Source organism: Neopelma chrysocephalum, unplaced genomic scaffold (assembly GCF_003984885.1).
Source record: "Neopelma chrysocephalum unplaced genomic scaffold, ASM398488v2 Primary Assembly neopelma1_85, whole genome shotgun sequence".
Lineage (NCBI taxonomy): Eukaryota > Metazoa > Chordata > Aves > Passeriformes > Pipridae > Neopelma > Neopelma chrysocephalum.
In genome coordinates, this window is record NW_020897747.1 from 4,481,188 (window position 1) to 4,506,723 (window position 25,536).

The 25,536-nt window shown below is 39.5% G+C and overlaps 2 protein-coding genes across 6 annotated transcripts in view; one reads left to right on the top strand and one right to left on the bottom strand.

Moving 5' to 3' along the window:
- The window catches only part of VTI1A (vesicle transport through interaction with t-SNAREs 1A), a 273,725-nt gene extending 262,575 nt beyond the window's left edge, over positions 1-11,150 (bottom strand). For 2 of the 5 annotated variants that reach the window (XM_027692101.1, XM_027692100.1), the window contains exons 1-2: positions 10,970-11,144; positions 4,165-4,223 (exon numbers count right to left, since the gene is read on the bottom strand). In XM_027692101.1, coding sequence (XP_027547902.1) covers positions 4,165-4,223; positions 10,970-11,063 — 153 coding nt within the window. In that variant the 5' untranslated portion in view covers positions 11,064-11,144. Of the gene's footprint in view, positions 1-4,164; positions 4,224-10,969 lie in introns of all 5 variants that reach the window. The other 3 variants (XM_027692103.1, XM_027692104.1, XM_027692102.1) reach the window with 3 other exon arrangements.
- Positions 11,151-11,455: 305 nt separating this feature from the next.
- Positions 11,456-21,872, top strand: ZDHHC6 (zinc finger DHHC-type containing 6). The gene is made up of 10 exons (XM_027692146.1): positions 11,456-11,840; positions 13,104-13,195; positions 14,793-14,952; positions 16,022-16,183; positions 16,759-16,812; positions 18,345-18,512; positions 18,820-18,861; positions 19,259-19,404; positions 19,493-19,536; positions 21,293-21,872. The coding sequence occupies exons 1-10, from the start codon at positions 11,592-11,594 to the stop codon at positions 21,394-21,396; spliced, it is 1,221 nt and encodes a 406-aa protein (XP_027547947.1). The 5' UTR covers positions 11,456-11,591; the 3' UTR covers positions 21,397-21,872.
- Positions 21,873-25,536: the final 3,664 nt, after the last annotated feature.

Genomic DNA, 25,536 nt, shown 5'->3' on the forward strand with positions numbered 1-25,536 from the left:
GTTAGGGTCCCAAACTGGTTACAGGTTTTCACAAGGGACTGCTGGAGTTTATTCCTATGTAATCACTTGCTTACACTTTGAAACTTCATCCTCATATTGTAAGAAAAGCATTTGAATTTAATCAATGGAATTGCTAGATACTTAAAAGTCATTTTGCCTGATCTAGTCTGATTATACAAAATGATATTCAATAGTACACTGTAAAGCAGACTTTAATTAAATGGTCACTAGTGAATTGAAACATACAAAGCAACTTCTAATTCTACCCAGCTCTTTGGCTCAGACTTAACTTTCCAAAGGGGTAAATTAAACCAGTAGCTGGAATTAATAGCTTATTTCTTATCAATTTCATCACAATATATTTGATCTCAAATGTTCTATAAACGTAGAAAATGTTTCTCTCACATACATATATAAGTATATGTGCAAGGTCAGAATATTTTACTGAAGTCCAATTCTTACTTATTAGATAAAAATGAAAACATTTCGCAGTGAATACAGAAGTTGCATAAATGATCAGACCACAGCCCATGACATTCAAAATGTTCATTCTAAAGTGTCAGTATTAGTGAGTGTAACGATGAAGCACATATATTTCAGCTGACCAATATTTAACACCTTGCTTTTCTTCATGAGATTAAATGAGTACATCATGTGGCTGGGCTGAGACATTTCCATGAGAAGCCATGCAGAAGACAGTGGTCCAAGCAGGTATGAACCTAAACGCAACCTACTTTCACGCAACTCCACTTTCAGGCTTCTTATTATTGGCCAAAAAGTCATACTTTTCATACACAAGCAAGAACAGAGCTAAAATCTACTTAAAGCAAACAAAATATCCTGGCACTTAAATCTCAAAATATCTGTAGAAGCTCAAGTTTTTTTCAGAAAACCTACAAGCTCAAACTTCTGTTACTGCCTATGTTCAAAGCTGACATGTGCTGGTTTTGGATGGGGTACAGTTAATTTTCTTCATAGTAGCTGGTATGGGGCTGTATTTTGGATTTGTGCTGAAAACAGTGATAATAATACAGACATGTTTTCATTATTGCTGAGCAGGGCTTACACAGAGCCAAGGCCTTTTCTGCTTCTCATACTTCCACACCAGCCAGGAGGTTGGGGGTGCACAAGGAGCTGGGGGGACACAGTCAGGACAGCTGACCCCAGCTGACCGCAGTGATATTCCAGACCATATTCAGCATGTTCAGCATGTAAAGCTGGGGTAAGAAGAAAGAAGGAGGACATTTGGAGTGATGGCCTTTGTCTTCCCAAGTAACCCTTACACATGAAGGGGCCTGGCTTTCCTGGGCATGGCAAAATGCCTGCCTATAGGAAAAAGTAAAGGAATTCCTTCTTTTGCTTTCCCTGTTGTGCATCTTTTGCTTTCCCTGTTGAAGCATCTTTATCTCAACCCACAAGTTCTCTCACTTTTACTCTCCCAATCCTCTCCCCCATCCCACGGGTGGGCAGGGAAAGGCAGGAGGTATGTGAGTGTCTCTGTGATGCTGAGTTGGTGGCTGGGGTTGAACCACACCACCACCACTGTGGTGAAGCTGAGCATTTTGGCACCCAACTCTCACCCAAATTCATAAATTGCATCCTCAAGGCTCCTCAGGAGTTTAACCTGGTAGGTTTGCTCCTAACAGCACCCAGCACTGAATACAGAATAAAGCAGAGCAACCTCTGGTATTTCCATTCAAAAATAAAACAAAGTACAGCAGTGTGGCTGATGTGCTCCACTGAGACCCCAAAATAAATGTCCCCCTCCCACAGGCACTTTTCCATATGATATTGCTCTGGACAGCTGCTAGCATTTTATAGAACTTGTAGGCTTCACTATTTTATTCTGATTCGAAAGTGCTGGAACTAAAATAGAGATTTTTTTTTCTTTAGATGCCTAATAAGAATAATCTAGCATTTGCAACACTAAATTTATGGGCATTATTAAAAATCCAAATGTCTAAATAAGAAAAACCAAGCATCTGCAACACAACAATTTCATGGTGTCTTTCACAAAACTTAAAAGCAAATAACACAGAGAGAGTTTTTTCTTCTTTAAAGTAGAATTTCACTCAAAAATGCTCATTCCAGCTCTTCTAGCACATGCTAGATCTTAGCTCAAAGAATTTTCCCAAGGTTAGCACAACATTCACCTTTCTTAAAAACCTGGTAAAAATAACATTCAGATACTCCACATTGGATGTAGAATGACAGGATTTCTCTCCAGAGATCTCTCATTCCACAGCTCTGGCTTGAAAAGGCACCCTGGGAGACTGAAAGTTTTTGTGTCAGTTCTGCACATAGATCAAATCAATTACACCAGTGATTTTCCCAAACAAAGCAGACAGTGTTTTAAACAATCACTGGTTAGTGAATGTAAAGACATTATCTCTACAATAATATTTATAATACATGAGAGTGTTATTTCCTAGCCAAATAGGAAATAAAACAAAATCAGCTAATCCTAGCTTTGACTACTCTAGACAATGAAGCAAACCAGTGCATGAAAACTATCAGTAGCAAGGAATTAGGTTTATTTTGATTTTCCGCTGTAACCTTTAGTTTAAAAGAGGATCATCTTAATCAGCTCTGGTTTTAGCAGGTTTGTTCAAATTGATTTCTAAACCCAAGCCTTGACATTAAGCACAAACATGTTAGATAGTTGCTTAAACACAATAACTGAATCTAAATACCTAAAACAAAAGCAGGAAAGAAAAGTCAGTAAATTAAATTAAGATCATCATTAGGATAAAAGTACAGATGTAGAATTTATTTTTTAGTCTTGTAATAAATACGAATTTAGATGATCTTTTTCTGACATAAGGAGAGAAGTAAGGAGCCATTAACTCAATTTCTGCTCCTTCCAATCTACTTTGAGTAGAAATCCAAATTTGAATGACCACCCATGCTATAGCTTCCCTGTACTGCTTTTTTGCCATGTCAAACTGTAGTGAAAAGGAGATGAAAAACATTTCTGGATTTCTACTTTCTTTCAGCTGTATGAATATGGAAGTGCCCAAAAGGCCTTAATGTATCTTCAGAAAATCATGAGGCGGGACAGTAATTTTTCCATGTTTCTCACTGAGAATACCAAATCAGAGAGGTTAGGTGCCTTGTCATCCTCACAGGGCAAAATTGCAGAGAGTCATCCCAAGACCCAGCTTTCCTGGATGCTATTTCCATACTGTGGTCTACAACACTAATTCTATTTTTGAACCAAAAGCACCAGGTATGCCAACAAGCTAGTTGACCTGAAAAAGAGAGACCTTTTTCTACCTATGCCACTTCAAAACTTAATTTCAATATTATTGTTTAGTTAGTAAGCAAATAATTGATTCAAGTTCTTTCCATTATAAGAACTTCTAGGGTAGAAACACTAATTTCTTTCCCTATCCTAACACTCAGATTACATTTCTGACATTAGATAGACCAAACTCATTTGCAAGCAATAGTCAAAAGCAACTTTAGGGAAGGAACTATTGGCCATGGGGAAAAAGTCAATCTCAACTGTCACCAACACCTTGGCTCAGTTACTCCACATCTATAAAACTTTACTTTTATTCTCCATCCAGATGGAAGAGATGACAGGCTGTAATGGGAACAAAATAAATAAAAAAAAGTCACAGTTGCTTAACACATGTTGATCATCACATATTGCTCTCTCCTGTCAGTGTCAACCACTAACTAATGCTTGGTTAACACAGACACTCTTCTGCAATCAGTGATCCACTCTACCATGGCCCCCTTGTCCTCACCTTCATGCTTCACTTACTAAAAGAGAAAAAAGATCTATTGCTCTACAAGATGTTCTGACAGACTAAATCAAGTAGATTCTTGGGTCTTACAAGCAAAAAACAAAGTCATGGTGTGTAAATATTTCACTCAATTCTGAAAATAAAAGACATAATCCACAACTCAAAGCCTGTAACTTTGTATGGACCTACAGCAATAGTGCAATCCTGGCATCAGGGAACACAAGATTAAAAAAGGATACAGTCTTACTGGGTATTTCATATCCTCAAATAAGAACTATTTCAAGAATATTATTTTGTTTTCTAATATATTATTAAGTATTTTTAGGGCATGAATGTTAAACGTTACCATTTATGATCCGATTATTTTTGCCAGGAATTTGTAGTTAACATATGAAAAGCCAGAACATACCAGTTCCCTTGCTTCTTCAAGCTGTTTCTCAACATTTGCAACCATCTGCTTCTTCTCATCTGAAATAGAATTGTGAAAATACCAATATAATTGTGCTCTTGCCATAAAAGAAAAATATACCATTTCAAAAGTTTATGTGGATCAGCTAAAACTGACTCAAGAGATTTATTCTGTGTGACATCATCACAATGGGGATACCCACATTAGTAATTAAAAAAAAAGGAGACTGGAGAATCCTTGAAGTCTTCTGCTCTGTTATGCAGCATTTGCTAGTTAGGAAAGCACTTCCAGCTGCTCCAGGTGTAGGAGTTATGCCTCAGCTGGCACTTGCTGGGTGTGCACAAATGCAAGAGAAGGTACATACATACACTAAATGAAAAAAAATATGGTTTAAGAACAAAGGCTTATCTATTTATTTGTAAAATATGAGATGCACAAAACCACGCATTCCACTTAAAATTAATCCAGGTACTGAAGAAAAATTAGGTTTCTATCCCCTGCTCCTATGCTGGGTCTAGAACTGTTTCTTTTGCTTCAACAGAAACAAAATAAAATGCCACAGGAACTACAAGAAAACCGCTGTCTTCTGGTACCAGTAAAAATGCAAATTAGTAAAAAATATGAACATTTTTAAAAATTAAAATCAGTTTTAAGCGATCATCATCTGCCAGGTTCCCTAACAGGTCCATGTCCCAGCTGTAGAGATTGACTTTTGACCTGCCTCCAACCATCCATTCACAGGCGAAGGATCCAATAGGAACTGGGGACTGAGATTCAGTGTCACATTATCACAAACACTTCAACTGCTTGACCAAGACTTGGTTTGTTACAGCACAAAAGGGGACTTTCTGAGAAACATTCACACACTGGATAATAAAAAGTCCCCACATTGCTTAATTACTGTGGCATTAATTAGTGGGGTATTCAGGGGTTTCGGTACTACCATTGGCACTGCCCTTTGCCCCTCTCACGGCTATATCTTCCATCCTTCAGACAGTAAATCCACCCATACTCTCAATGAAGTTAACACAACTCTGAACATGCAACCATTTATAATGCTGTTTGTTTGAAACTAAGAGTATCATGAGTCATCTATGCTGGTGGTTTGCCGATGAAGCAAATAAAAAGTGAATTGCACTAAAGTGTCTCCAGTCACAGCTCCTCAGAGATCACGATGGGTAAGTCTACACTGGCACAAGACTTTATCATGTATCTTTAAACTTCAGCTTTCTTTTTTAGTCTGAATTCCTTTGTTTCTCTTCCACATGATCTCTTTGTATCCTGGAACTGACAGATTAAAGACCAAAAGGGACTATCTGATGATCTGCTTTGATCCTCTGCATGCCACAAGCCACTGAATTTCAAGAGGGGACCGCTTTATTATTAGATATAATTTAGCTTCTCACAGGCTGAAATGTTTATCCATCTATCTTCTCATTTACCTAACATACCCCACACTCTCATTTAAGGAAACACGAACATCACAATCTGTCCTTCCTCTGTTACATACATTGGAGCTCTGCCTGCAGAGAGGATCAGGTTCAGGATCATCTTTCTTGCAAATCTGGAATTCATGGTGCCACGTCTGGTGGATTCCACTACAGCAGAAGCTGCAGGATATATTTTTTGTGCAGCACTTTTAGTTTTCTGCTAGCAATGTCTTTCTTTAATTCCCCACCAAGTTCTCATGATAGCACCCAGGCCAGAATATTTAGTGATTTATCTTCTTAAAATAACTAAACCCAAAAGAAAAGAGAATCTGCCATCTTTTTTCCCACACACATTTCTATTCCCCTACTCAGCATCCCAAAACACCTCCATTCTTTCCTTCATCAGAAGTTGGCAAGATGATGGTGGACAAAAATAAACACAATGGAAGATATAAAATACACAATATTGTTTTATTGAAGCTGAAATATAATTTTAAAATATAGCAACAGAAAATATATGTTCTATAGTAATTTCAGTATTTCCCTGAGTTGTATTGGATGACTATTTCCATAGACACTTAGTAACCTGAAATTTAGGGATATAAAGCTGGGGTTTTTTGGAAGGCATTTCATGCTGTACAAATTCTGCTTGTACTTGTGATTACAAGAACTATGTAGCACTCCACTGGCCAGTAAGATCCTACCTACTCACAGAGAAACTGAGCTACAGACCTTTAGTAGGGAAAACTCAGTACACAGGGAGATCTGGCTGAAACTGCTCCCATAAGATTGGGGGGGGCGGGGTGGAGGTATTCAAATGATATCCAGTGGTTTAGTTAATTAAACTTTAACCCAACTCCAGATTTTAACATCAGCCCAGATTTACCAATACATAATCACCCAGCTGGCAACAAGAGGAGCTTCTGGGAGTGAGGTCTAGTGACAACAGGCCTTTGTTGTTCCTTCAAATACAGATGTATGAGAGGCACATGACAACATCCCGGCACAGCAGCTTTGGAGAAGTATCTTCACAGACTCCCAAGAAAGCAGCTGCTGACCCTCTAGGGCACACAATAGCATGCAGTCCATGGAATGGTTTTCAAAGCATTTACTTTCAGCTTTACTTTCACTTCCATGGTTAAGCGAAGGAGAGAACTTATTTCACAGTCAGAATCCCCAGAGGAAGGAGGGCACAATATCACAGGATGACTTGCTCAGAGATTGAAAATGAGATGCAAGGGAGTTACTCTGACTAAAAGAAGCTTGCCACTAGTGAATCAGGACAAACAAGCTACTATCCAATTAAGGATCCTCATATTACCAACCCTATAAGTCCACTGTGACTTAGTAGTTTTCAACCTGCCAACTTGATTATATCTTTAAATACACTTCCATCACACGAAATGAAAAGTAATTTTTTAATAACTTTTTGTCTTGATTCAGAACTGAAATATCCTTTCAAGAAAATAAAAAACAATGCTCCATCAAATATATCTAAATTTAATTTTTTTCTCCATATTGCTAGACAGAATGCCCCAAAGATAATATTGCATGTAGCTTGTATAATTTAATTGGTCAAATTGACAAACTACAGATAAATATAAAGATTGGAAACAAAAGTGTGGTTTTCCTCTGTGTAGGATTGCAAACAAAAATCCATTCTGTGTTTCTCCACAAGGTTGTATCACTTTCTTAAAAGAAACAAGTTTTCACTACATTTTCCTCAGTTCTTTCAGCTTTGCCCTGGCATTAGTCATGTTTTTTGTCCCCTAAAATACAGCAGTTACAGAAAGGTGAGAATCTGCCTACAAAAGCAGAAAGATAACACAGCACTGGTTTGATCTGACAGCCAATGAAGAGATTGAAAAAAACTGGATCAAGACTGAGTAATCCCATTGCTTGTGGAATTGTTTCTTTTTATTAGTACATGCTGAAGAAGAGACTGAGTAACAAAGGGCTTCAGTTCACAGACCACTTGTAGATTTTGCTGTGCTGGCTCAGGTGATTTACATGTTCACCACTGCCAGAAGTTACTGTCCAACAGCAGAGATAAATGGAACAAGACACACGTTTCTCTCTGAGTTAGAAACCTGTGTTCTAGAAGCATAACACAATGAGCCAGATCTGAAATGGAGACAGTAAACTTCAGTACAGGGGTACAACAGAAAATTAAAGGTGGGACTTTCTTCAGCTAAACCTCTTAGAGACTGAAACACAATGTTTTGATCGCCCAGTAGAAAATGCAGGTATCGAGTATCAGAAGAATGGCAGCACTCTAGTTTAAAACCATCACAGCCCAGAGTCTATTGTGCTGGGAATAGACTAAGTATCACCATTTGTGCTGGTAAAACTATCTTTCATATCAAGCAATCAAAATTTTGATAAATTTTTGGTCCAATCACAAGACAGACATTTCTCTGAAACACCAAGGAACATTAATAAAACACATCAGTCAATTATATTCATTCTTCAAAGACCTGCAGCAGCATCACAGAAAAATCTATTTAAAAGGCATTTCTCTATTTATAACACTTTCTTTAATCCTCTAGATGATGTCTGCCTTAACAGAAGACACTTTTTCCCAAGACATTCTATTGTCCCTGCTGCTTATTGTTTCTGTATTATCAGAGAGCCTTTGTTACATTTCTTGCTGAACTATTTATGCATTTGTGACAACAGGATTGTTTGCTGAGCCATTATGCTGCTAGAACACAAGACATCACGTCCTGACAACACAGAATGCAGGAATGTTACAAAAACAATCAACCAGTATTTCTCCAAGTTGACCGAGCAGGAAGCTTACAGCAGGTCCATCTTGAGCAGCACAGGGAAATAAACCAGTCATAGACTTCAGAAGATCTCTTTGTATTATGCAGAAGTAGCACAAGTCCTTACACTTTTCATCCTGCTTCTTCCAGCGCGGAGGAAGAAGGCCATCAGCAATCTCTCTCAAATCACTGCTGCTGAAAACTGTCACCTCACAACCCCCTCCCACTTCACAGTCCTCTTTTTGAGGCTCTCCCAGCCATCTCCACAAGAACTAACTGGAACTTCTGGTGATGAAGAAACAGATCTTGTAAATGTTCCTATTAAGAAACAAGGGAAAAATGTGCATTTAAAATATTTCTGAATAAAGTGTTCAGCATAGTCAGAGATTTTTTTTTTCCCCACGTGGTCAAAAGCCTCTATTAGCTAAGTCTGCAGTTTGTTTTGAAGTCATAGAAAATGTTTTTTCTGATGAAAGACAGAATAGCCCCCAAAACAGAAGTAAAGCCTCAGTTGCCAATGTACAGAGCAAGAAGCAGCTATAATGCAAATCAGTCTGAACCATGTATGACCAGCCTCAAATTCCAACATGGAAAAGTCACCTCTTAATAAAAAAGTAAAATTAACCATTGCGTTATCTTGATGCCATTTAGCCCAGTACCATGGTACTGGCCCTGCAGGGAACATGTATTCTTTCTCCTCTGAGAGGATGGCAAATTCTGGAAAAAGCAACCTTTTTCTGAAATCTGAATGATTTCAAAGCCTGCTGCTTCTACGCTATGACACTGTTTAAGCCAATACTCTTTAAACATCTGGCATGTAAGCTCCCAAGTCTTTTTAAGTGAATAAGGGAGACTGATTAAGCAGAGGATTATGAAAATCCACTATTACTGAGCAGAATATTCTTCCTACTATTGAACAGACTCTGATGATTTCCAAAATCTATACAATTAGGAACTTAAATCTCTATTCTTTACTATTAGGAAATTAAATCTCTCTTCTTTTTCCATAAATCAGTGTAGAACTATTGATTTTCAGAAAAGGAGCCAGCAGTGTATTTATGATGTCTCCCTATTCCTATAAGAGGTCCTTAAATTTGCTGTTTAAGAGTGAAGAACCTTTGTGCATTCTCTCAGTAAATTTTTCTAGTGCACATTTACAGGTTAAATATAATTTATGAGCAGAGTAAATTACACCAATTCTAAATTCTAATCCCGGGAACTCTTTGATTGTCTCCCTTCTTCATTTTGCAAGTTTCTATTAGAAAATAGACAAAGTTTTCCACCGCAGCTGCAGCTTCTTGGGAATTATACCCTCATGTCTTTTCTGTTAAGATCAAGAGCAAAACAGCTTTGTTAAGCCAAGGAAAAGGCACAGTTTCCTATTCTTTAACCATGGAACTGAACCCAATTTTCTCAGAAGACTTTCTAACTTGCTAAGAATAGAATTGGACATAACCTTCCACAATCAAAAAGGCTTTTACTCAAAATCCCCTAAGATCACATATTTTAGTTGACCACCTACCTCAAATCCTGTTTAGAGTCACTACTTAACGATGCATTTCCCACTCTAAAAGTAGGATGGTATTTCTTTGGTCCTGGATGCCCGATACTTTTCCCTTTAGTCAGACAGGAAACTGACACACCATTAGCATGTGTTTATTTCCTCCTTATACAGTATCCACTCCTATGGTTTAAGTTTCCTAAAGGTTTGGGAACTGTGCATTAGAAGCAGAGGCAGAAATATTAAATGACCTGGAAACAGAAAAGGCATTAAGCTGAGCTACAAGAGGAGCAGATGACAAAATCATGAGTGTCACCTTCCCTCTGTCTCATACTCAGCCCCCTGTATTGGGACACTGATTCATATGTGCTGGGAGATTGACCTGGGCTGATTAATGAGATTATCATTTTCACCTTTTTACCCAGACACTCTTACAGACAGAATTGACTCTGTTGCAGGGACACGTCATGAATCAGACCACGAACGCTGCAGGCTCCTGACAAACACATTAAAGCAAATGAACACTGATTTCTTTTGAATCTGCTCCTGCATGTGAGTCACCACAGTCAATTATCCAAATCAAATGTACGAACAGTGGGCAGCAAAAATAAACATTCAGATTAAATCACGCACGAAATCGGTCTATGCCACAGGAAAAAGGCTTGATTTCCACCACTGATGTTGAGGCATGACCACAATAAACAGCATCCAGCAGCAGTGCTAGCACAGGGAACACCCCTCAGCTCTGCTCAGCTGCACTGGCGTAACCTCGCGTGGCCCCACAGCGGGGCAGAAGGCAAGGGCTGATCCTCACAGGTGACCAGCAAACGATATTCTTATTGAAGAGTATTCTGAACACACCTCATGAGACAACGCGCGGCTCGGACAGACCCGGGGCGGGGAGGTGGATCCCGATTCTGCCGTGCAAGGAGCGAGGACACACATTCGGGTACCGGGACACCGAGACCTCGCTAAAAACACATCGGCCCCTCCCGCCGCCGCCCGCGCGCTGGGAACGCGGCGGCTCCGGGACCGGAGACGCTCCGACAGAGGAGCCCCCCGGGCCTGCGGGGCGAGCGCCGCAGGGGCAGGGAGCAGCCGCTCACCTCCTACCAGCTTGGGCACCTTGCCGATGCGGCCGGTGATGTCGGCCGTGAGCACGGCGAAGTCCTGCTCGTAGCTCTCGAAGTCCGCGGACATCGCGGCGGTGCCAGTGCCGCTGCCGGGGCGGCCCCGCCGACACTGCTCTGCGCCGCTTCCGCGTTCTGATACCGCCAAATGCGCCCCGCCCGCCCCTGGCTGCCTCGCCGCAAGTTCCGCCGGTACTCTGGTGCTTCTACCGGCACGGATTTAAGAGCCACGGCTTTAACCCGGACTGGCCTGGTGTGCGGGGTCGCGCTGCTCCTCAGGCACAAACCGGCGGCGGCGGTGATGGGTCACTCCTGCCCCGCAACCCCGCAGCGCAACCTGCAGGGGCACACGGACGCGGCTGCCGCATCGGCTGTTTCCCGGAGGGCCCGTATTGAGGGCGCACCGCGGGCGGGCGGTGGCAGCGCGGTACCCGCTCCCCCCCCGGCCCCGCCGCTCCTCCCCTTCCCTGCCCTCCCCTTCCCATCCCTGTCCCTTCCCGCCCTGCCCTCGCCTGCCGGCGGGAGCCATGCACGGCGGCGGCGGCGGCGGCGGCGGCAGCGGGGCGGCGGCAGCGGCGGGCGGGTGGCGGTAGCGGGGATGGCGGTGCCGGGCGCGCTGGGGCGGGCGCGGCGCCTGTGCCACTGGGGCCCGGCAGTGGCGCTGGCCGTGGTGGCCGTGTGCTCCGCCACCGCCATGGCCGACGCCGCGCTCTGGTACTGGCCCCTGGACACGGCCGGGGGCAGCGTCAACTTCATCATGCTCCTCAACTGGACCGTCATGATCCTCTACAACTACTTCAGCGCCATGTTCGTGGGGCCCGGGTACGTCCCGCTGGGGTGGACGCCGGTAAGCGCTGCCGTGAGACCACCGCGCCCCGGGGCCGGGCTCTCCCGCGGTCTCAAGGGCAGAAACCGCGTGTCTTTCCATGCCACCTCTGTCCCCTAAGAATGCTCCGGGCTCGCAGGCCACTCCTCCCTCCTTATCTTGTTTCGAAATCTGCCCTTTCCGCCTCTTTCCTCTCCCGCCCCGCGCTTAGTTGCTGCTTCTCCCAGAGTTCCCAGTCCGCTCCAGCTTGCTCCATTCCCTCCCGTGCTGTCAAGTCGCTGTGTTTTATAGGGGCTTCTCAAAGCAAAAAAACAGGAAACAAGTAGTGTTAGCAACACTTGAGAACCTCAGAGTTATCTGCAAGCTCCTGCAGGCACTTGTACTGGAGGCTTTGCTGCCAGCACTAACAATTAGAAGAAATTAATTTAGAATTTTTTTTTATGTGAGCCAGAAAATTATATGTTGATCTTATGCTTAATGCAGTATTAGAAGGAAATTTTTCTTTCCTGTGCTTCAGTAATCTCTTGGAAGAGGAAGTAGTCAAGGACCACAATGATAGAAGTTCAGAGTTTCAAGGCAGCTGCCCAGAGTTTTGTGTTCCAGTGGCACAATAAAAAGTTTAGTAATAGTGACATTTCTACTTGTGGAATATTACACAGGACAGAGTCTAGTCAGAAGAGGATCCTGATGTAGTCTTAGCAAGACAACTGCATATTCCACTTCATGAAGAGAAGAATTTGTCCACAATTACTACTGGCTATCAACAGGTGTCTCTGTCTCTCATCCTGCTGTAGTCTGCGTGTGTATGTGTGTGTGTGTGTGTAAGGGATATTATAGAAGATAGATGAACATTAATGCTTAACCAGTACTGTATCTTAGTAGTAAACCTAGATTGGCTTTTGGAATAAAATGGAGAGACGAGGGGCACAAGATTGATTGTTTGTATTTTTTTTTTAATTATAAAGGCCTCGTGCTGATTTTTAGTCTCAGAACTTCACTATCAAATCCTGCTTGTACAGTCACTCTTGCTGACCGAAGAACTGTTTGTTTCTTTTAGCAACCAGCACTTTCAGCAGTGGGAGATGGCTGTGTTGATAGCCAGATTAGCTAAGAGATTATTTCATTTTGGTTTTTTTCTCTCTTTGCCACCTACCATTAAATAGTGTTGGACTGTGAAACTCACCCTTTCAGAAGAAATCAAATATGCTTATGTTAGGAAAATGCCAAGAATATGCATTGTTAGTGAAGTTATGTATATATCTAACACTCCTCTTCTTTTTAAAGGAAAAATCTCAGGATTGCATGTATCTCCAATACTGTAAAGTGTGTCAGTCTTACAAGGCACCTCGTTCACACCACTGTCGAAAGTGTAACAGGTACTGTATTTCTTTAAAATTGTTTAAAGTCCTTATTAAAGCAGCTTAAAAATCTAATCGTAGACTGTTACCATAATTTGTTCTTCCAGGACTTGTATTGTGCTTTTTAAAAAAAAGCTTCCATATGAACATTATACCTGTTTCAAATATTTCCTCTTTGTAGCTGTATGATTTCTATACAGTTTTACTGTATTTTAGTTTAATAAATGAATGTCTTTAACATTTTCCTTATAGCTTGAAATCAGTTTCTCCTAAGAACTTCTTGACACTACTAACAAAACAATGCAGTCCTGCTTCAGGGATGTGAGTGTGTGTAAATACCTAAAAGTCTTTGAGTCTTTTTTATGTTCCGAGTTCAAACATTCACCTACTGAGGGAATAGAAAAATCTTTTCTGTCATCTTTCCAAAAGTGAATTAAATGTTGATTTGAGTGGAATTTTTGTACTATTCTTTTACTCTTCACTTTTTTTGAGGGGAGTCTGCATGTTAAGTGAGGCAATAAATCTTTTTTAGGTCAATTTCAGAAGTTTGTACCTTGTTATCTTCCAACAGACTTGTTCTGATACAAAAGATACTTTTATTATAAATAGCTGCACTGGAATTTAGTGCAGCTTGAAAAAATCAAGGCATTTCAGCTCTCTGCAGTCCAGGCTGTGGTTGCATTTATCTTGGGTTTACAGGGCAGGTCGTCCTCTGGAGGGTTGTTAAAGAATGGGGTAAAAGGATATTGCAACATACATGTTCATTTGTTATTTCTATAAACACACTGTGTTTTTAGGAAGTTGAAACTCTAGAGCTGTGCTGTAATTTGGCTGCATCATCTCCAGATTTAAAATTTGAGGCTCTTTTCCTTGAGTGACAATCTTTACACTGAGGACTGATCACTTAGGTGGTCACTTACTTTTACACCTGTTAAGCTAATTTGGGATGTGAACAAATCTTTAACCCCGTGGGGGTTTTTTGTACCTGTAAGCTACACCAAAATAACCAGCTTTAGGTTGAATACAAGAGTGTATCTAGGGTGTTTACACTTGGTAAAGATATTTTGAAAAGGATTTTCAGTGGTATGAGGTCAATACATAGCAGTTGAGGAAACTTTCAGTGTTTACTCCTGAAAATAAAGAGGCACTAACACACTTGCATCTGTGTAACTTTAAATATTTTTTCTGCAAGTAGTTCACAGGGAATTTGATATTTCCTTTATTTTTCTGGTGTGCTTATTTAAAAAAATTAGCAATAATACTAGTGCTTAATTATTGTGATGATAGTTCTTACAGGTCCCATCTTATGGCTCTGTGTCCTGGCTCTGGAATATGCTGCTTTTTAGCAACTAGCAAGTTTGAGTAAAGAGTAGGACAGATAACTAAGAAGGGTAGGACCTGGAAGCACTTTTTATTTGCTTTCTTTTATTTTATAGTGTGGAAATATAATTCTGAATAGCAACAAAAAAAGAAACTACTGTGTTGGTCTGTTGGAAATTGGTGGGTTTAGATGAATGAATGGTGTTTGAATAATAAAAAGTTAGCTGTCCTTTTCTTTGAGCTTTTTGATAAATATCATGTGTCCTTTATATTAATCAATATTTGTTATTCACAGATGTGTCATGAAGATGGATCACCATTGTCCTTGGATCAACAACTGTTGTGGATACCAGAATCATGCATCTTTCACTCTGTTTCTCCTCTTAGCTCCACTGGGATGCATTCACGCTTCTTTCATATTTGTTATGACTATGTACACTCAGCTTTATAACAGAGTAAGAAAACATAATTAAATGCTTAGAGTATTTAAGTCAGATGCGTAAGTTATCTCTGGAAGTACGAGATAATTTGGCTTTCTGAGAAGTAGCATGTGGAATTCCTTGCTATTGTTTCAACACGTGCTCTTAGTTCTGCTCTCTACCTGTGAGAAGTATATATATTAATTGGAGGAGGATTCAGAAAAAGATGTTTCTGTTTTCTTTCTTTTTTTCCCCTGTTGCTTGTCATAATCACAGAGAGTTTCCTAGTGCTTTACATTGTCTGAAGACAATTTCTGAGTAGCACTTTATATAGAGAGAGACAGTCTGTGTTGTGGCTGCCACAGAAACTACCTGCTATTTATTTCCAACACACAAGTTAGACGCTATTTATTGTCTTTTACTTGCCACTTTTTTAGAATTGTGTCCATTTCTTCAAGGAAAGAAAAGTACGTTATTTTTGAGACTAAAATTAAATGTTAGTTTGTGGTTTTTAAGTGGAAAACTTTAACTGTAGCAACAATGAGCAAAGGTTGTTCTGCAGTGCAGCCCTTATCTCAGATTCATGGTTTCAATTATGAGCTTTGATTTCAGCCTTTGTGGTTACAGTGAAGAGCTTGTTAACATGAGCTGAGTGTAACAGATGAAGTTGTATTTGTAACAGCCGAGTGCAGAGTGACAATGTTGAGAACTGCTATCTGCCAAAGCTTTCACAGGCAAACCTGTAGCATTTCCGTGGAAAGTGGGTCCTGTTCCATGCAAACCTTGTCTGTCTGGCACTTATCAATGTGTTTTTGTTAACATGCAGGAGTCTAGATATTTTTTGCTGATTTGGGGCCTGTAGAGCTGACAAGATGGTATTTGTGGTTTCACTTTCTATCTCAAAGGTCTCCATCTAGCAAAAAAACATATTGATGAAGACAAAAGAAAAATCTTTTGAAACTTTTTTTTTTTTTAATTACTACACTTGCATTATAAACCTGTCAGAAGTTGGACACTTACCTTCAGAGCCAGATTCCTTATTGGTAACTTGCTTTGTTTCAGCAGTTGGAATGTTCTAGACCTGAATGATATTTTCCTTTTGCAGATATCTTTTGGGTGGAGTTCTGTGAAGATTGACATGAGTGCAGCCAAAAGAGACCCTCGACCCATTATTCCCTTTGGCCTGTCTGCATTTGCTGCATCTTTATTTGCCTTAGGACTGGCATTAGGAACAACTATTGCTGTTGGTATGCTGTTTATTATCCAGGTAATGTTAAGGCTCTGTTACAAAGAAGTTTGAAGTTTTGCCTGCTTGTGTAGCAGAAACAGAATTCAGGATTGAGATAGGAAGAGTCGTTTAGAGCTTATGTTGCTGTCTGACTTTTCCAGAGGTTTATGTAGCTTTATCCCAGTTTCTCTGTTGTTACTACAATTTTTTTTCCATTATTTTTCATGGGAGAACTTGGAGGTGAAAGTCTAATGAACTAAAGAAAACATAAGATAGACTTTATAAGCTCTCTGAAATAGGCAAAATACTTGGCCCTGTCTCTGAAAATAGGTATAAATGTGCCTGATATGTTGCTTAAAACGTTTTAGATCTTTGGAAGGAAGCAAAAACATTTTAAGCATAAACTGAAATACTGTGTAATACAGACTTAAGTATATAATTCTGGAGCATGTATCTCTGCTGAGTGTTAATATTTAACATTTTATGTTTCATTTAAGTCTATGAAAGTTGCTTTGTTCTTTAAAATAGATTTAGTTTAAGTGAAGATTTCTTTACATAGGTGATGTATTTCTGCAGAAAATAAATGCTAATTTCACCTGTCACTTTTATTTTAGATGAAAGTAATTTTGACAAATAAAACTTCAATCGAGTCCTGGATTGAAGAAAAGGTAAGCTCTTATTATAGTATTCTTGTACTGTTACAGAGTTTATTCTCCATATTTATTAGTTTTTTGTTTCACCTCTCTGGATTTAAACCAAAGGTGTCATTTCCATTCACCACTGACTTAACACCTACAACCAGCATTTCCCTTACTCTGTCTCTGAAATTCAGTGAAAGAGATGAGAAATCAGGTAAATGCATAATTTTTCTTTTCTTTTTTTGTTTGGAGGAGTTTGTTGAACCTAGAATAATATTTGCTTTGAAAAGACCTTGCTTATCCACTTGAAACATGTGGGTGTTTTCATCTGAAACTTGAGTTGTCTTTGTTGTTATACCTACCTGTATATTTAATTGTCCACCTCACTGACCCATTCTAAGTGACATCTTCTGGCTCATGGTTTTCCTCATTTCCTACTTTGGATTGTAAGGGAGGATTTTTCCTGATTTAGGAAGATTTTCCTCGATGGGTAGGATTCTCCTTGATTTTGTGGAAATACTAGAAAATACTTAGTCTTCTTACCTTTAAATTTCTCTTTGATTTCCTTATCTTTGTGGAGGTTTTCACAAGATTTTTCAGGAAAAATACAGTCAAGCAGTAAAAGCTAAATTTAGAGGAAGCAAAACTGACTCAGTGTTTAGAAACTAGTTCAGTGCTACCAGGTTTTTTTTATTTAAGTCCACAAACATTTCATGAATGTCTTCTAGTCTTTCTTTTATTCTGTGTGTCAAAATTACCATGAGAATCTTGACTGGGTATAAGTACTGAAGTGTTGTAATACAGGCTCTTTTCAGAGCATCTGGCTGGATCCTAGTCCTGGTAGACCTTTGAATAATGGGACAATTGAATATAAATGAAAGAAATTTCTGTTACAACTGTATAGTAGGTTTTGGAATAATATGTTCAAATTTTTATTGTAAAACACAGGCTGCTAATATGTCCCTTCTGATAACTGAACATGGACTGTAATACATAAGTATTTAATAAAATGACTTTATTGCAACAGAGGGCACTCTTCTGTGGCTGCTCCACTAGATGTCATTGGTACTGTGGGAATGTAAAGCTCTTGACTGTGGAATATGGGCAATTCAGAGCATGTCTGTGTGTGCAGTTCTTAGAGGTGGAATTGGCACTGCCCTTGTTGAATTGTGCTCATGATCATCAATCAAAGAATCCTGAGCTGTGAAAGCTTCTGTAGGTAACTGAGAATTAGTCAGGCATTGGTCCTTAAAAATGCCATAAAATCAGAGCATGGAGTGGGTTAACAGTGTAGTCAGTTGACTGTTGTTTCAGAGTAAGTGGAGGGTGATGGGGATGGGGGACACTCAAACCAGACATACTTCTAAATGCCGTGATTGTTATAAGTAGTTTTAAAAGGCTGGGTTAGTATAGCAGGAATTAACTGCTCTTGCCTCAAAATGTTTACCTTTAGCTCTCATGGACCCATACAGGGCTTATGACCTGGCATTTTTCATATTTGCTGCTTGATTGCAGTTTGTAGGGTATGTTTTTATGTCCTGCATTTCTTAATTATTTTCTAGGCCAAAGACAGAATCCAGTACTACCAAACGGGTGAGACCTTTATTTTTCCCTATGATACGGGAAGTAAATGGAAGAACTTCAAGCAAGTGTTTACATGGTCTGGGATTCCTGAGGGAGATGGCCTGGACTGGCCAGTTAGAGATGGGTGTCATCAATACACTTTGACGGTAATTGGTCTGCAACGATATCCCAAGTTAATTCTCCCCACTATCTAGTTGTCTGCTTTTCTTTGCAATTATAGACTAGCTTTTTAAATAACTAAAATAGACTGGCTAGAAATAAATATGCGGTGTTCTGTTGAATGTTCTCTCATTTTTGATAGACTAAAACTTATACTTTTGTGAGTGCTTTTAAATGCTAACAGTATTTCCTGTGTTTATTGAATGGTTTCAATACCTGGCTTCATTTTGCATTGAACACACAAGTCCTTTCAAACTAAACACTGCCTAAATTTCTATTTATAATCATTTATAGATAGAGCAACTGAAACAGAAAGCAGACAAGCGAGTAAGAAGTGTAAGTATTTGTGAAGTTTGATCTGAAATGACGTTGAAGTATCAATATGAACATGTAATTAGTTGCTAAGTCTATTTCTTTTCTTAATTTTAAATTTAGCAATTAAATTAAAACTTTTCCACACAAACAATGTATAGCAACCTCTGCTTAATTCAAGTTGGCATTTAGCCTACTTTGCATTTGCTTCTTAGTTTCCAGATGGGAAGAAATGTGATAATAAAGATGACTGTGCTTCATTGTTAAACAGTTAATTTAAAATTTAGAGTCCCTTTGACAGCCACTGTCATTATGCTTAAATCTAATAATATGCTTGAATTTATTTTTTTGGTATGAAACTTATCAGCAAGACCATAACCCCTTAAAAGAATCTATTGCTGTGTTCTGTTAAAATTTGTAGGTTCGGTATCGAGCCATAGAAGATTACAGTGGTGTCTGCTGCCCCGTGACTAAAGGTGTTAAAACGTTCTTCACAACACCGTGCACTGAAGAACCCAGAATTGCACTGAGTAAAGGGGATCTGATTTTAGCCACAAGAGGCTTAAAGTTAGTGGCCCCACACCTTTATGTTTGGTTAAAAGAAATATCGAGATGAGTTCTGGCGTCTAACTACCTGTTACGCTTCCTTCCCCAGACACTGGATGTATGGTGAGAAGATTCTCGACTCAGCTGCTGATGGTATGAAGCAGTTATTTTCACTTTCTCTGTTGAAAATTGCAAATCAGTTTTATAGCTGTCTGGAAATGTAGCCAATATTATATGTTCAGTTCTCAAAATGTATAATGATGACCTTACTTGCATTAGCTTCTCTCCACTCCACATCCACAGTTTTTAGTCTATACATCTGGTAGACTTGCCAGTTTTGAGTAACATTAAATGACTCTGTCAGACTGGCAGAACACTCATCTAGTAGTTTACTGGAAGTTGAATGGGAAGGGGGACACTTCATATTCTAAGAAAAAGTTAGACTTTTAGACTCTAAAGAGATTATTTACTTTTTTGATATTTAAATGGTGGTCTGTCTTAAATACACCAGGTTTCCTATCTACACACCCTGCATAACTGTAAGACTGGGATTAATCTTTGTATATCTTGAAAACAAGGAGACATTATGTCTTTGGTTTGGAATAATTTCCAAAGACTTTGATATGCATTTGTAAAACTAACAACTACGTGTGTTGAAGATGTTAAAGGTTCCTACTGATCTGCAGAGAATCAATATCACAGCCACCTACACTGAAGCTTTTACTTTTTTTTACTTCAGACCTCTTGCTTTGGACTGAAGTAAAATTTTATCTAAAAGACAGTGTGTTGGATTCTGTTGTCTCTTCCAAACAATTGTTAATTTATTGCATGTGCATTCCATGTTGGCAAAAGCGAGGCTGCCAGCAGCCAGTACACTGACAGTGTCCATGCTTTTTGTGGGAGGTCTGAGACCTTTATGGGCTGGAAATGCTTTGGCAGCTCACTCCATGAACTCCTTCAAACATCAAATCTAAATGTGCATGGTAATAATTTGTATTGTGTTGCTTATTGTGAAGATTAGCAGACATATCTGCTATATTGAATGTTGGTGTTTTTTTTTAATCAGGTAGAATGTAGTGTGGGTGGGGAATGGTGAATACTGAGAGGCTGGATTAGAATCCAAAATAACATTGACATTTTGGAGAACTAGACTTCAAAATAGGATGAGATTTGTTAGGAATGTATAACAAAATGCTATAAATAAGCAGGAATAACAAGCTGCACTACAACAAGATGGCAAAATGAATGATTCAGTAGCAATTCTGTGGAAAAAGGACTCAATCATAATCTTAAGATGAGTCAACACTTTCAAAAAAGAAAAAAGCATATAGCTTCCCAGGTGTATGAAATAATCCTTTGACACTGGCAGAGACTCAGCTGACATACTGCCACAAGTAAAAGCAGTTGCTGCATCTCAAGAAAGGGTAAGATCAGCTATAAAGAGTTGAGAGGAAAACAGTGAAAATAATTAGAATAATAGAAAATGTGACTTATCAGGCAAAGCTGAAAGAATTGGGATGGCTTACCTGGAGGGGAGTAGGAGATAGAGAGCCCAAGGTATGTACAAATAGTCATCAGCTGCATGAAAGTCTGTGGTAGAGAAGTTTATCTGCTTCTTCTGTCCCTGGTGTGTAGAAAGAGAACTTGTGAACCCGATTTATAGACAGAAAGATTAAGACAGGGTATTAGGATGAATTTTTCTCAAGGAAGGTGGAGGACTGGAAAACTTTGGAGATGTCTGAAAACATTGTAGGTAATGGAAAAGAATCAGTGCATCCTAAGGCAATGATGTTAGGAATGACTTAGATGTTCTGTCTTATAGAAGAAAATAACTTATTCTGGTCCTGTGTTTTTCCTCTGTAGTGGGTCATGTTTTTTTCCAAGTTAATGCAAATTTTCATGTCTTAAGGTGGAATAAGAGAACGAGGCTGGTTCCCTAGGAAGTGTGTGGAAAAATGCCAGTATGACTCTGAAACGGATCAACCAGTGGATGGAGAGAAGAAAAACAGATAGCCTTCTAATTTTTTTAACTATGGAATGGAATTTTTACTTCAGACCACAATCCTTTACTTGAAATTTTCTGTATATTACTTTAGATTTATGCAATGAATATGTTAGGATGAGGTTTTCTTTTCCTCACAGCTGAAAGGGTTGGATATACCTGTGCCATGGTTTGCATACTTTTTAAACAATAAATAATTGAAGAAGCCATTCAGTGGATTGCCTTCAAGATGCATCTTTTTCATCACAAGTCAGGATTTTTTTTTTTCTTTTTGCTGTTTAAATTGCATTCTGAGGGTTCATTTGTTAGGTTTTTTCCTCGATCGCATCTGATTGTGATGCGTGCTGCTTATCTTTTGTATTTCTCTGAAGCTGCCCCTGAAAAATCACAAAATAAACATCTGATTCAAATTCCAGATAAAATTTGTTACCTGTGACTCTTAATCGTGTGAATTGTCCACCTCAAATAAATGATACATTCATATTCACTTGTGAATTAATTGTTCTTAGACCTAGAAGAACTTGTTTATAGGCATGGGATCATTAACTGACTGGGAAGTAAAGATTTCACCATTGTAAGTTGTCTTTCAAGCTTAGAAAGATTTCTGCTCTTGGGATAAGAATATTCTGTGCTTTTCATGGCAAAAAATACAGCCAGCACTCTCTGCTTCCTCTGAAACCTGAGCCTGTACCCAAGAGACTAGAGTTCTTGTTCTATGTAGGAGCGAAAGAAAGCAGTAGCCAAGAATGAAAATTTTTGTGAGTCGGGTTGCTGCTAGTGATTAACACCTGTCTTAGAGCATTTTCATTTAGCATCTCGTATGGATTATTAGCAGGAAGACCTTAAATTGCAGTAACTTGTACCAGCTGAAGTCTTTCTAAATGTCTCCAAAATGCAGCAAGTGGCCTTGCTCTCACACATTTAGTGTAGTTGCATGTGACAGACGTTGCAAGTTTTTGCAAGTTACTGTTTTAAACAAACACCTGGTTTATCTCCATCTGCCTGAGTTGTCTCGGGCAGATGAACAGTTCTTAGACAATACTAAGTGCGTACAGAAATCACTACACAGAGACAAGCCAGCATTACTCCTCCTACTCAGATGCTATTTCCAGCAGAAAGCAACTTTTTTGTTACCCCCAGCCTACTGTGCTTTAGTGCTGACAGTGAACCATAGTCCTGGGCTGTTTCTGAGCTGTGGCAAGGGGAGAGCTAGTGTTCAGTTTTAGTAGTTTGCAAGGTGATTTGCCTCTTGAAAACAAAATACTTATTTTCTAGAAGCAATTAGAGGTGTAGGGGTGAATCATACTCCTAGTTTCTTTACTTGCAAGGATGTAGCTACTTTGAAATATGAGCAGGAATTAATATGAAAACCCCCAAACTACATGGAATACTTAGCCTCAACTGCAGTAGATTCTGATCAGGTCTGTAGTCTATAACCAAATATTACAAAAAGAACTTTGTCTTCCAGCTGAGAAAGCTGGCAGCTCAGGACCTCTTGAGCTTGAATTAAATGTACATTTCGGGCAGCCTGTTCAACCACCAAATAATGAAAATTTTGTTTTCTGCCCCTGCTTTTGCCTCTAGTCTGAAGAGATCGGCCTTATGACACTACGGACTGTGCCAAGTACCACAGTTCTCAGTGAGGAAAGGCCTAGGTTATGACCATACATGACCAGCTGTGCAAAAGACTAGCCTTGGTATTCTTATGCATGTAACTTGGAGGTGATTGCCAACAGTAAAAGAAATAAATGATGAAAAACTATAATCCAGGTCTCTTAAGAGTTGAGCAAATACAAGCTAGTGCTAGAGTTTAAGCATCTCATACAGCTTTTCAGATGCCAAGTAATGACCAGGAGGAAAAAAAATAGAACTTCCCATGCTAAGATGCCAGTGATTTGCAGGCTACTTAGCTTTTACAATTGAGTTGCCTATGGCATTAGAAAATTATTCTAGAGCTATCTTAGTAGTATGGATTGAAATAAGAATCTCATTAAAACCAAATTATGAATTACAAGTCAGTATTTGAACACTTCCTGCCTGGATCAGGAACAGTAAAGACTAACAAGGAATTGCCAAGTTGGAGGCCCAGTGGGTTTTTCATAGAGGTGGAAGGAAAAAACAACAAATTTTATTTTGCTATGCAATTCTGACATGATTTGGGAGCCAAAATCAGACAGTCTAGTTCCTGATGCAGTACACAGGAGTTGTTTCCACTTTGTTAAGTAATAGGAAGCTCTATTATCAATGTTCATATTAAATATCTGCCTGATGTGAATCATGTCCTTTAGTTGTGGTATCTCATTATTCAGCATATATACACAGCTATACTGCAGACCCCTTGGATCAGTTCATAATGAGAGCTTTTAAAAGAAAGTTGAGAAGACTGGATGTTATTTTAGTGCCAGTCTTTGTATCATGGGAAAAAAGTTGCAGAGGGTTGAAGTTCATTGTCCCTGTAGCCATCCTTACCTCAGATCTTTGTTCCCTGGGTACAACAGTGCTTCAAGGCTGCTGTAGCTTTCCCTAGTGCTCAAACAATAGCCTGAAGTAATTTATTGCACCATTTCAATGCAAACATGGCTAAGGTACTCTTGTTTCCACTTCAGATTGATGTTGTGGAAGCCATTCCTATGGCAGAAGTGGCACCCAAGAGCCCAGTTTCAGACCAATTTACACTTGAATTGCTATATAAGTTTTATTGTTCAGGCAGTGCCATTACCTGTTGAATTCCATCTCTTTGTAACAGCTACCAGCAGATGCCACAAACATGAAAAATGTAAAGCACTGTAGCTTACACTGTGAGAAGAGGCTTGATTGTAATTAGGAGCAAACCAAGAGATTGAGGCATTTCCTCTTCCGAAAGAGAATGCAGCTCTACTGTATTAGAAAGTGAGCTGTACAAAGTTGCTGCTTTCTGAGCTGTGGCACAGAAAAGGAGGCCTTCTCTACTTAGCTCAGAAATAAGAGATCACTTTGAGTTGAATGAAGCATGTGATTGGTATCTGAACACTGCTGGTTGAAGGACCCACTACAGAATGCTGGGCTTCAACATCCAAGCAGATCTCTACAGGGAAGTGTCACTGTTTATTGTATCAACAGAAGTATTTTCTGGGCACTGCACCAGGTGGCATCACAGGATTCAGCCTTATCAGTTTACACACATTTCAGTTGCACCAGATTTACTGTCCCCAACTGACTTGCTCATTTTTGTGTCCAAAACCAGTTTCTGTATACATTTCTTCTTCCCTCAAGTTGTTTTATGTTCTCCCCCATGGCTCATGGGGAGAAAGATTAAGTCATCAGTAAGTCTTATGTCACATTGCTTTAAAGAAGCATAGGAAAGATAAGCAGCATACTTAGATACACTTTCTGAGTCTTAGAAGTCTTTATAGCCTCACATTTGTGACAAGCACAATAAGTGACACGAGTTACTTGAAAAGGTCAAGGTCTTGGGCCCAGACTAGAAACAGAATTGAGTCAGTTGTTTTTATTAGGCAAAGCTAGAGATGCCTCACAGCAAGGGTAGGTCCTTCCTGACCAAGAAGTCTACTTGTTTTCATTTTGGTATATCTGATGTAGAACATTAAATATGGAGAGGAACAGCCACTAGCTATTTGACCAAGATAGAGAAGACAATTCTTGTTCCCAGACAAGGAGAACTGGCATAGGAAAGGTACCTGTACACCTTCCCCATATTGCAACCTTGTTAGCGCTGCATTGCCTTTTGAACTGATACAGCAGACTGCTGCAGGCACAGGGAGGAACTCCCAGCAGAGACAGCATAGATTGATTGAAGACATAAGATAGAGAAAGTATTCATCTTGCCTAATTCATTCTCTGAATCAGCAGCTTTAGCCCAAGAAAATATTTGACACCTTATTTTACCTGATAGGCTCAGCAGAAACAATAAACTTGGAGACTTTGGCATATATTCCCTTACTACAAGGAAAAGAAAATTGAGTAGAGGAGCAACATCTGGACTATACTACCTTATTTCCTCATGGCTTGAATTGTGGCTGACCAGTGACAGCATAGGGAACAAGTTAGCATTCTGCAGCAGTTGTGTTCCAGCTGCAGCCATACAGAACCAGGCAGCAGTAAACCTTGCTGACAATCTGGTTGCAGCAGATAAACAAGTAATTCACACAGGC

Excerpts from the sequence above, each read along its gene's own strand:
- ZDHHC6 (XM_027692146.1), top strand. The coding sequence starts at position 11,592 with ATGGCGGTGCCGGGCGCGCTGGGGCGGGCGCGGCGCCTGTGCCACTGG. Across the intron at positions 14,953-16,021 it reads ACACTCAGCTTTATAACAGA|ATATCTTTTGGGTGGAGTTC; the intron begins GTAAGAAAACAT and ends TTCCTTTTGCAG. Across the intron at positions 16,184-16,758 it reads GTATGCTGTTTATTATCCAG|ATGAAAGTAATTTTGACAAA; the intron begins GTAATGTTAAGG and ends CTTTTATTTTAG.